Source organism: Stegodyphus dumicola, chromosome 1 (genome assembly GCF_044657685.1).
Source record: "Stegodyphus dumicola isolate Sdum_Otavi_A_Nest chromosome 1, ASM4465768v1".
Lineage (NCBI taxonomy): Eukaryota > Metazoa > Arthropoda > Arachnida > Araneae > Eresidae > Stegodyphus > Stegodyphus dumicola.
This window is the reverse complement of record NC_140768.1, coordinates 105,804,703-105,817,110: the sequence shown is the minus strand read 5'-3', so window position 1 is coordinate 105,817,110 and position 12,408 is coordinate 105,804,703. Positions and strand designations below refer to the sequence as shown.

The following is a 12,408-nucleotide window of genomic DNA, read 5'->3' as shown; positions in this document are numbered from 1 at the left end:
AAGTAGAATTATTTTAAAAGTGTGCATCCATACTGGTAAGTTATATTTTGAAAGATGTTTTGAAGTAATTTGAAAGCAAAATGTTAATAATGTTTTAATGGGGACTGGAGTTAAATCATCACGAGGAATAATATTACAATTGTAAAAGTAAAAATTAAAACATGTAATTATTGTCATTGATCGGAAATTAGTTGACTTTTCAAGGGGAACAAACCAACTCCCGTTCAATGATCAATAATTGATAAAAATACGTAAATATGAAAGTGTTTCGTCTTTACTCGAGTTATAAGTTAAAGCCAAACCGGCAATTCTAGTCAGGCCAAATATTTCCGCGAATAGTTGTTACTCAAAGAACTGATTCTCATGAAGCATTTTAGTCAATTCAATTTGGAGTAAAAATCAATTACTATAGAGAAATCTTGTAAAACTCGAGTAATCGTCCCCGACACTATCATCTTTATGTATTTGAGTACTATATTATTTGTAGAAATTAAACATTGGAAATTGTCATTATGAAATCGAAATCAAAGTAAAGTTGAAATAAACATAGAAGATTATAAAAAAGATAAATAATGCAAACTTTGCAAAAACAAATCAAAGAGAACATAAAAATAATATAAAAATAAAATAGAAAATAATATAAATAAGATCAGTGAATGTACATGAAGATATAAAGGCCAGAAAGGTATTAAGTAACTTACATTCTTTCTAGTGGGGGAGTTGGCAGTGTGTTCTCTTCGTGTCTGAGTCAGAAGTGTAGGGTGTCCGAAAATTCTTAGCGGCAGTAGGGGCTTTGAATTATATCAGTCGGTAAGACTTGGTTGAAGAAATTTATGGTAGTGGGTGGGACTTTGAATTCTTGAGGGATGTATTTTGTGGAGTTCTCATCTGAGAGAGACCGTCTGTTAAGATTTTTTTAAAAATACTAGTGAATGGAAATTAATTAATTTCTGGCTAATTGTCGTGTCGCAATGATTAAGAATTTAAGAAAGGAAAAAGGCATTTTCGCTATCCAAGAGCTAGTAGACAGTCTAAAGGCAGGAAATAGGCCCATTTTTTTAGTAACAGTATATGTCTGAAGACAATTAGCTTTTTACAATATATACAATTCAGTAATTACACTATATACAAATCTTTCAACTGACAGTCATCCAACTTATACCGCCTTCTCAGGTTTAGGAATAAATTATCATATCCCTATCAGTTAAATGATTTAGAGTGAGTATTTAACGCCTGCTCTTTTAAGGCAATGGTTGATAAATTGAAAGGGAATTAGATTATTTTTGAGAATTTTGATAAGGATCAAAATTTCGCGTTGTAAATCTATTGTATCTGTGCATATAGTTTTAATTCGTTGTATTTGATTAATTATAGTATTGTTGATTACTTTTTTGGATATGTTGGAGTTCCAATTTATTAATTTGTTAGTATTGAAATTGAAGTTTCTTGTTTTGTCAAAAAGTAAAATTTTTTTGTAGTTAATGATTTGAAGATCTAGTAGAAAGTCTATGCTATTTTGTGAATTATTAGTTTTATTAAGTTTAAGACAATTCGGATAAATGTCGGAGTTTTCAATTTTACCAAAATTATTAATTGTAATAAGGTCATCAATAAATCTGTAGGTGTGTTTGTAGTAATTTAACTCTTGTGATTGTAGATTTTTTTGGAAGTTAAATTCTTTGACAAATAAAAAGATATTACAGATCGAGGTGCTGGAATGTAAGCCCATTGGCAATCCTCTGACTTGTTTAAAAAGTTGATTTTGAAACTTGATGTAGTTATGAAAAAGTGTGCATTTTAGGTAGGTTTTCCATTTGTTAAGAGTCATGATATTGAGTATATTAGGGAAACGTTTTGGTAGATCAAGTAGACTGGTATAGATTTCTTCTAGAGGAAGTGAGGTATATAAGTTTTCAAAATCATAGCAGTTAATGTTTTGGATGTTAATGGTATGAATGGTATTAATGACAGGAGTGTTATTATGAATGATCCAGCAATAGTTATGATTAGTGTTACAATCATTGAAAATAAATTTACAGATTTTATTAAGTTGAATTGAAAAATAATAGTCTATATTTTTCTTGTAATTATTAGTTCCATTAGCTATAAATCTAAATTTTAATGGTGTTTTATGGAATTTGGGAATCGCATAAAGATTAGTAAATCTGTTGTAGTTTGCATTGAAAGTAATATTGAGTTTCTTATGAAAAGTTTTAATCCTGTTTATTATAGATGTTTCTGTAAGGTTGGCTGATTGATAAGTAGTTGCGTTGAGAAGTTCTTTATGAATAATCTCAGTGTAGAATTGTTTTCATATAATACTAAAGTTATTAGTTGCTTTATCTATTTTTGTAATAGTAAAAAGCTGTTTTAATTTACTAATATCAGATGTAAGTTTCGACCAGTTCAGTGTACTTTTAAATTTGAGGTGACTGATTTCTGTGGATATGCGTTGAAGAATTTTAGCTTTCCATTTTAAGAAGGTATCTATGGGAAAATTCAGTTGATAGCTTGCTTTAACTATAAATTCGTTGATGTTGTTTTCGAAAGTCTTGTAACAGTAATTTGTAGTCATGTTTCTGACTGGTCTAAATTTTGTACCATAACTCATTAGTGTTTTTAGTTGATGGTTTTGTATGATATTCAGGTTGCCAGTAATTATGTGCTGGTGATGAGAATCTACGTAATTGCTGTAAATTGGTGTCTTACAATGTCATTCTGCAGTTTCATCTATTTCATGGTGGTTAGTAAGCAAGTTGCTTAAGGTCCTTTGATATTTAAATGCAATCATTGGTATAGTGTCAACTGCGGGGAAGTAATCTTTACAATCTCTGATGCTTCTTGAGAAATGAATATTGTCAAACTGCGGATGCAGAAAATTGACTTTAAAATAAATTTTGCGTTGAGTGAGACTATTAGAGAGTCTGAAAAGACTAAAATCAAGAATCATGTCTTTAATGATTTGTATGTCGTCGTAGCTTTCTTGAATGAATTTTTTTAGTTTGATAAGGAATTTATTAGTACAGGAGTGTAACCAGTTGAGAAGTTTCTTGGGAAAACAGTCTGAGTCAAAAAAACATTTCAATTGTTTTTTCAATGCAAGTGTATCCAAAGTGGATAAAAATCTCGCATTATTTTTTATTTTGCTTCCTCTTTTTCCTCTCTGCGTTTTGATGCTGTAGAGTTTAAATTGGCTGAAAATAGACTTCTTAGAAGTATCTCTATGACTATGTATATAAGTGTTAAGTCCATATGGATAAAGTGAACGTTGTTTTAGTATATAGAGAGATTCCTGAAAAATTCGTGTTTTGTGATTGGGTATTATATCTAGTATCTGAAGTTGAATAGAGTTGAAGTCATGGTGTTTAAAGTGTTCTAATTCTGCTGTATTAAGTTGTGATGGTGTACTTATTTTAATGTTATTTTTTTGTGCGTTGAATTTTTTGATTTGAGCTCTATGGTTATTGATTCGAAAGTTAAGATTGTTTTTAGTCTGTCCTATATATTTAATATGTCAAGTACCGCATGTAATCATGTAAATACAGTTAAATGTTTTTCATAGAAATTGTTTTTTGGGTTTACCTGTAGCAGGCATGGCGTTAAATTTTCAAGTTTGTCATCTAGTGGAATGACATTTAGTGATTTCAATATGAGTTAAACTAGCAAGATATAAAAGTAAGGAGGCTGCTAACCTTCAATACAGTAAAGTTTTTGTATAAGAACTTTAAAACTTAAAAAGGTTGGAGATAATATATAAAGTGGGTACATTAGGTAAGAGATAAATAGCGCTAATAGCTGCTATTTAGCATATCAAATGTTGTATGAACTTAAATCCATTTAGTGCGAATACAAGTTATTATTACTTGCGCAATTGCTGCAAAGTTAGTTAATAATAATTTATTTCCTAAACAGTATTGATTAATTGATTATATTATCTCCTAAGTTTAATTAAAGTAGAATTATTTTAAAAGTGTGCATCCATACTGGTAAGTTATATTTTGAAAGATGTTTTGAAGTAATTTGAAAGCAAAATGTTAATAATGTTTTAATGGGGACTGGAGTTAAATCATCACGAGGAATAATATTACAATTGTAAAAGTAAAAATTAAAACATGTAATTATTGTCATTGATCGGAAATTAGTTGACTTTTCAAGGGGAACAAACCAACTCCCGTTCAATGATCAATAATTGATAAAAATACGTAAATATGAAAGTGTTTCGTCTTTACTCGAGTTATAAGTTAAAGCCAAACCGGCAATTCTAGTCAGGCCAAATATTTCCGCGAATAGTTGTTACTCAAAGAACTGATTCTCATGAAGCATTTTAGTCAATTCAATTTGGAGTAAAAATCAATTACTGTAGAGAAATCTTGTAAAACTCGAGTAATCGTCCCCGACACTATCATCTTTATGTATTTGAGTACTATATTATTTGTAGAAATTAAACATTGGAAATTGTCATTATGAAATCGAAATCAAAGTAAAGTTGAAATAAACATAGAAGATTATAAAAAAGATAAATAATGCAAACTTTGCAAAAACAAATCAAAGAGAACATAAAAATAATATAAAAATAAAATAGAAAATAATATAAATAAGATCAGTGAATGTACATGAAGATATAAAGGCCAGAAAGGTATTAAGTAACTTACATTCTTTCTAGTGGGGGAGTTGGCAGTGTGTTCTCTTCGTGTCTGAGTCAGAAGTGTAGGGTGTCCGAAAATTCTTAGCGGCAGTAGGGGCTTTGAATTATATCAGTCGGTAAGACTTGGTTGAAGAAATTTATGGTAGTGGGTGGGACTTTGAATTCTTGAGGGATGTATTTTGTGGAGTTCTTATCTGAGAGAGACCGTCTGTTAAGATTTTTTTAAAAATACTAGTGAATGGAAATTAATTAATTTCTGGCTAATTGTCGTGTCGCAATGATTAAGAATTTAAGAAAGGAAAAAGGCATTTTCGCTATCCAAGAGCTAGTAGACAGTCTAAAGGCAGGAAATAGGCCCATTTTTTTAGTAACAGTATAGTAACAGTATATGTCTGAAGACAATTAGCTTTTTACAATATATACAATTCAGTAATTACACTATATACAAATCTTTCAACTGACAGTCATCCAACTTATACCGCCTTCTCAGGTTTAGGAATAAATTATCATATCCCTATCAGTTAAATGATTTAGAGTGAGTATTTAACGCCTGCTCTTTTAAGGCAATGGTTGATAAATTGAAAGGGAATTAGATTATTTTTGAGAATTTTGATAAGGATCAAAATTTCGCGTTGTAAATCTATTGTATCTGTGCATATAGTTTTAATTCGTTGTATTTGATTAATTATAGTATTGTTGATTACTTTTTTGGATATGTTGGAGTTCCAATTTATTAATTTGTTAGTATTGAAATTGAAGTTTCTTGTTTTGTCAAAAAGTAAAATTTTTTTGTAGTTAATGATTTGAAGATCTAGTAGAAAGTCTATGCTATTTTGTGAATTATTAGTTTTATTAAGTTTAAGACAATTCGGATAAATGTCGGAGTTTTCAATTTTACCAAAATTATTAATTGTAATAAGGTCATCAATAAATCTGTAGGTGTGTTTGTAGTAATTTAACTCTTGTGATTGTAGATTTTTTTGGAAGTTAAATTCTTTGACAAATAAAAAGATATTACAGATCGAGGTGCTGGAATGTAAGCCCATTGGCAATCCTCTGACTTGTTTAAAAAGTTGATTTTGAAACTTGATGTAGTTATGAAAAAGTGTGCATTTTAGGTAGGTTTTCCATTTGTTAAGAGTCATGATATTGAGTATATTAGGGAAACGTTTTGGTAGATCAAGTAGACTGGTATAGATTTCTTCTAGAGGAAGTGAGGTATATAAGTTTTCAAAATCATAGCAGTTAATGTTTTGGATGTTAATGGTATGAATGGTATTAATGACAGGAGTGTTATTATGAATGATCCAGCAATAGTTATGATTAGTGTTACAATCATTGAAAATAAATTTACAGATTTTATTAAGTTGAATTGAAAAATAATAGTCTATATTTTTCTTGTCATTATTAGTTCCATTAGCTATAAATCTAAATTTTAATGATGTTTTATGGAATTTGGGAATCGCATAAAGATTAGTAAATCTGTTGTAGGGTTGGCTGATTGATAAGTAGTTGCGTTGAGAAGTTCTTTATGAATAATCTCAGTGTAGAATTGTTTTCATATAATACTAAAGTTATTAGTTGCTTTATCTATTTTTGTAATAGTAAAAAGCTGTTTTAATTTACTAATATCAGATGTAAGTTTCGACCAGTTCAGTGTACTTTTAAATTTGAGGTGACTGATTTCTGTGGATATGCATTGAAGAATTTTAGCTTTCCATTTTAAGAAGGTATCTATGGGAAAATTCAGTTGATAGCTTGCTTTAACTATAAATTCGTTGATGTTGTTTTCGAAAGTCTTGTAACAGTAATTTGTAGTCATGTTTCTGACTGGTCTAAATTTTGTACCATAACTCATTAGTGTTTTTAGTTGATGGTTTTGTATGATATTCAGGTTGCCAGTAATTATGTGCTGGTGATGAGAATCTACGTAATTGCTGTAAATTGGTGTCTTACAATGTCATTCTGCAGTTTCATCTATTTCATGGTGGTTAGTAAGCAAGTTGCTTAAGGTCCTTTGATATTTAAATGCAATCATTGGTATAGTGTCATCACCAGCACATAATTACTGGCAACCTGAATATCATACAAAACCATCAACTAAAAACAGTAATGAGTTATGGTACAAAATTTAGACCAGTCAGAAACATGACTACAAATTACTGTTACAAGACTTTCGAAAACAACATCAACGAATTTATAGTTAAAGCAAGCTATCAACTGAATTTTCCCATAGATACCTTCTTAAAATGGAAAGCTAAAATTCTTCAACGCATATCCACAGAAATCAGTCACCTCAAATTTAAAAGTACACTGAACTGGTCGAAACTTACATCTGATATTAGTAAATTAAAACAGCTTTTTACTATTACAAAAATAGATAAAGCAACTAATAACTTTAGTATTATATGAAAACAATTCTACACTGAGATTATTCATAAAGAACTTCTCAACGCAACTACTTATCAATCAGCCAACCTTACAGAAACATCTATAATAAACAGGATTAAAACTTTTCATAAGGAACTCAATATTACTTTCAATGCAAACTACAACAGATTTACTAATCTTTATGCGATTCCCAAATTCCATAAAACACCATTAAAATTTAGATTTATAGCTAATGGAACTAATAATTACAAGAAAAATATAGACTATTATTTTTCAATTCAACTTAATAAAATCTGTAAATTTATTTTCAATGATTGTAACACTAATCATAACTATTGCTGGATCATTCATAATAACACTCCTGTCATTAATACCATTCATACCATTAACATCCAAAACATTAACTGCTATGATTTTAAAAACTTATATACCTCACTTCCTCTAGAAGAAATCTATACCAGTCTACTTGATCTACCAAAACTTTTCCCTAATATACTCAATATCATGACTCTTAACAAATGGAAAACCTACCTAAAATGCACACTTTTTCATAACTACATCAAGTTTCAAAATCAACTTTTTAAACAAGTCAGAGGATTGCCAATGGGCTTACATTCCAGCACCTCGATCTGTAATATCTTTTTATTTGTCAAAGAATTTAACTTCCAAAAAAATCTACAACCACAAGAGTTAAATTACTACAAACACACCTACAGATTTATTGATGACCTTATTACAATTAATAATTTTGGTAAAATTGAAAACTCCGACATTTATTCGAATTGTCTTAAACTTAATAAAACTAATAATTCACAAAATAGCATAGACTTTCTAGATCTTCAAATCATTAACTACAAAAAAATTTTACTTTTTGACAAAACAAGAAACTTCAATTTCAATACTAACAAATTAATAAATTGGAACTCCAACATATCCAAAAAAGTAATTAACAATACTATAATTAATCAAATACAACGAATTAAAACTATATGCACAGATACAATAGATTTACAACGCGAAATTTTGATCCTTATCAAAATTCTCAAAAATAATCTAATTCCCTTTCAATTTATCAACCATTGCCTTAAAAGAGCAGGCGTTAAATACTCACTCTAAATCATTTAACTGATAGGGATATGATAATTTATTCCTAAACCTGAGAAGGCGGTATAAGTTGGATGACTGTCAGTTGAAAGATTTGTATATAGTGTAATTACTGAATTGTATATATTGTAAAAAGCTAATTGTCTTCAGACATATACTGTTACTATACTGTTACTAAAAAAATGGGCCTATTTCCTGCCTTTAGACTGTCTACTAGCTCTTGGATAGCGAAAATGCCTTTTTCCTTTCTTAAATTCTTAATCATTGCGACACGACAATTAGCCAGAAATTAATTAATTTCCATTCACTAGTATTTTTAAAAAAATCTTAACAGACGGTCTCTCTCAGATAAGAACTCCACAAAATACATCCCTCAAGAATTCAAAGTCCCACCCACTACCATAAATTTCTTCAACCAAGTCTTACCGACTGATATAATTCAAAGCCCCTACTGCCGCTAAGAATTTTCGGACACCCTACACTTCTGACTCAGACACGAAGAGAACACACTGCCAACTCCCCCACTAGAAAGAATGTAAGTTACTTAATACCTTTCTGGCCTTTATATCTTCATGTACATTCACTGATCTTATTTATATTATTTTCTATTTTATTTTTATATTATTTTTATGTTCTCTTTGATTTGTTTTTGCAAAGTTTGCATTATTTATCTTTTTTATAATCTTCTATGTTTATTTCAACTTTACTTTGATTTCATAATGACAATTTCCAATGTTTAATTTCTACAAATAATATAGTACTCAAATACATAAAGATGATAGTGTCGGGGACGATTACTCGAGTTTTACAAGATTTCTCTACAGTAATTGATTTTTACTCCAAATTGAATTGACTAAAATGCTTCATGAGAATCAGTTCTTTGAGTAACAACTATTCGCGGAAATATTTGGCCTGACTAGAATTGCCGGTTTGGCTTTAACTTATAACTCGAGTAAAGACGAAACACTTTCATATTTACGTATTTTTATCAATTATTGATCATTGAACGGGAGTTGGTTTGTTCCCCTTGAAAAGTCAACTAATTTCCGATCAATGACAATAATTACATGTTTTAATTTTTACTTTTACAATTGTAATATTATTCCTCGTGATGATTTAACTCCAGTCCCCATTAAAACATTATTAACATTTTGCTTTCAAATTACTTCAAAACATCTTTCAAAATATAACTTACCAGTATGGATGCACACTTTTAAAATAATTCTACTTTAATTAAACTTAGGAGATAATATAATCAATTAATCAATACTGTTTAGGAAATAATTTATATATATATATATATATATATATATATATATATATATTCGTGCATTAAAATTCCATGCCCTTAATTTGCTTTCTAAATCATTTCCAAGAGAGCAGCCCTGGTTTTCTGGATTTCAAGACAGTGAAAGTTTTCATAAGATTAGAGTTGACAACCCTAAGCTCAACAACTGCCATCCTGGAAAACCAGACCTCCATATTTATAAACACCTAGACAGTGGGTTGCACATTTTAGCAGTCTCTTACAGCTTGTGATGAGCTACATCAAAACTATTTTTTCACCATGTGGTGACACTTTAAAAATAAAATTAAGAAAGTTTTATATTGATAACAAATAACTGCTGTAATTCTAATAAAATAACTGGCGTTCAAAAATAGCTGTTATTTTTCTTTTTAAATAATTTAGATAATTCTTTATTAATTATCAATTTGTAAGGAATCATTATTTGACTCGTAGATATATGTTATGAAGTTAATATTATTTAATTGGACACTTAAAGACATATATTTATTTTACTTTTGTAACAATTGGAATTCAACAATTCTTAACATTATTTGAAAATGAATAATTTTATTTCTGTGGTTATAAAATTTTTTAAATTATGTTAGATTATTTTTTCCCTTCCAATTTAGTTCTTGCAGTTGGTATTATGTCTTTGAGAAAACCTATCTTGTTACAAGCAGAAAACCAAGCAACTGTAGAGGTAAATTCAATTTCCTTCTCCATATGTCTTTGATGTATACAATGTGTGATCAAAAGTGTCTGGACAATTGTGGGTTTTGTTTCTCCTTGGAAGAATACAAAATTAATGCCATTGGTCCTATCTTGTAAGTCTTGTAGAACCAAAGTCTTTTTAGTCTTTGTAGCAACTTGTAAGTCTTGTAGAACCAAAGTCTGCACTTCAAGTTTGGGTACAAGGCCAGGTTGGAAAAGAATGGGTCTTTGGGAAACTTTTGCCTCAGTATAGCCAGAATGAAATTGCCTAAAATAATCTGAAAAGCTTACATTTAATAATTTCTATCACTAAAACCACAAAACTAAGCTTATCAGAAACAGCTCCATTCCATTATAGCTGCATTACTAGATTCCACATTTAATAAAAGAATGGTGGAATTATAATTCTAAACACACACCTATTACATGAAAATCCATTAATGTTAGCTTTATACCATTGTTATTTTGACAGTTGGCTCTGAGAGAGTTAATATTAGGATTTCTTGGTGTACTTTTATTTACTGATGTTGCACATGCAGGAATTTTGAAATTTGATGCTATTAGTTCTTATTGATGACATGTGATTTTATTTCAGCATCTTATTTGGCTTCTTTTAATGATTGATCAGGTCATATTTGTACAGTAGCTGCTGCTGCATATTTCTTACTTCATAATGGCATTTACTATGTAGAACTAACATGAAATTTCAGTACTAGCTATTCAGCAATAATAATTCTCAGTTATTTCACTATACCATGTTTTCTTCCCTGGAGAGCTTAGTATCTGGATCATTTTCAAGCACCTTGTAGAGTCGTTAGGGTATTTTTGTAGCAAGAGATATGAAAAATGAGCAATGTCCTTACCGGGACTTGAACTTGGACCTCTCGAATACACACCGAGTGTGCTACCGTTACACCACTAAGGCATGCAGAAAGGAGGGAGGAAATACTTTATATACTCCCCCTTTTAAAGGGCAACTGGAGATTAGGGGACCTAATCGCCATATTCTGGTGGTGAAGAATCATCATCCGCCACCTTTTAGTTTGGGTGCCACTGTTGAGTCATTAGGGTATTTTTGAAGCAAGAGATGTGAAAAATGAGTAGTGCCCTCGCCGGGACTTTAACATGGACCTCTCAAATATGTGCCGAGTGTGCTACCGTTACACCAAAAAGGCATGCAGAAAGGAGGGAGAAAATACCTTATAAACCTGTAACCTGTGTTCATAAATATCATTGCATAAGCCATAAACTTCTACTATTGCTCATTGCAATAGTAGAGGTTTATGGATTTGTCTGTGCCCTATTGTAGTAGTCTCAAACTCACATTGTGTTCAGACGAAATGTACGATCTAAAAGCAATTGACAGCCAAAATTTTGGGGAAAAAAGTAAAATCTGAAAGCTTTCAGATTCATATAAAAAGCGCAGAGACTTTTATATGACCCAATATTAAATATCATGTTCTTTGCACTTAAACCATAAAATTTGGTTCAACGGCAATATCGCAAAATAATTTTTAAATGAGCATATCTTTAGAATTTCTGATACACAGTCTCGTGCTGGAGACAAAAATGTTTTTTCTGTACAACATTTCCATTGCTCACTTTGAAATCCTTGATTTTGTTAATCAAGAATTTGTTCAGTTTTACAAAATATGAAATCGATAATAAAACAAATTTCAAATTTGGGCTTCCAGATGCCCATATTTGCAGGAGGATTATGTTATTCAAAATTTGATGACTCTAGGTACCTGTGTTTTATCACAGTGTGAGAAACATACGTACATTTATGCAGATTCTTCATTATTTAATTTCTTTAAATATAATGCAGAGCGATAACATTTGGTGGCAACAATTTGAAAAGTGAAGCAATACAAAATGCCAAAACGAAATTAATAGTTCTTCTGGGGAAATTGCCCCTTGGAACTAAAAATGCTTTTTTTTTTTTTTTTTTTTTTTTTTTTTTTCTTGACAAAATAAAAATTTAACTAAATTAGAAAATTTATTTACTGAATAATTATTAAAATAAGCATTAATAATAATGAGAAAAAGGAAAAATTCCAATTTATTTTCTGTTCTGAAATCCAGATATATCTTTAAGAAATTAATTTGTTGTTCAAATGTGTTGACAGCTAAATATTAAATTTTAGAAACTGACATTTGTTTCAGATAATTCTAATGTGTTGAATTAACCATTAAATAACTTTTAAACTAAAATTAAACAAATTACAAAATCTTTCCTAGAGGAGTAAAACTTGAGAAGAAATAACAA

The 12,408-nt window shown here is 29.8% G+C and overlaps 1 protein-coding gene across 16 annotated transcripts in view; it reads left to right on the top strand.

Annotated features, from left to right (window-relative positions):
- Positions 1-12,408, top strand: part of LOC118189861 (TBC1 domain family member 19) — a 130,138-nt gene that overhangs the window by 104,660 nt on the left and 13,070 nt on the right. For 14 of the 16 annotated variants that reach the window (XM_085818727.1, XM_085818715.1, XM_085818774.1 and 11 more), the window contains one exon: positions 10,058-10,128. The exons of the other annotated variants lie outside the window; for them this stretch is intronic. In XM_085818727.1, coding sequence (XP_085674853.1) covers positions 10,058-10,128 — 71 coding nt within the window. The remainder of the gene's footprint in view (positions 1-10,057; positions 10,129-12,408) is intronic. 16 annotated transcript variants of the gene reach the window in all.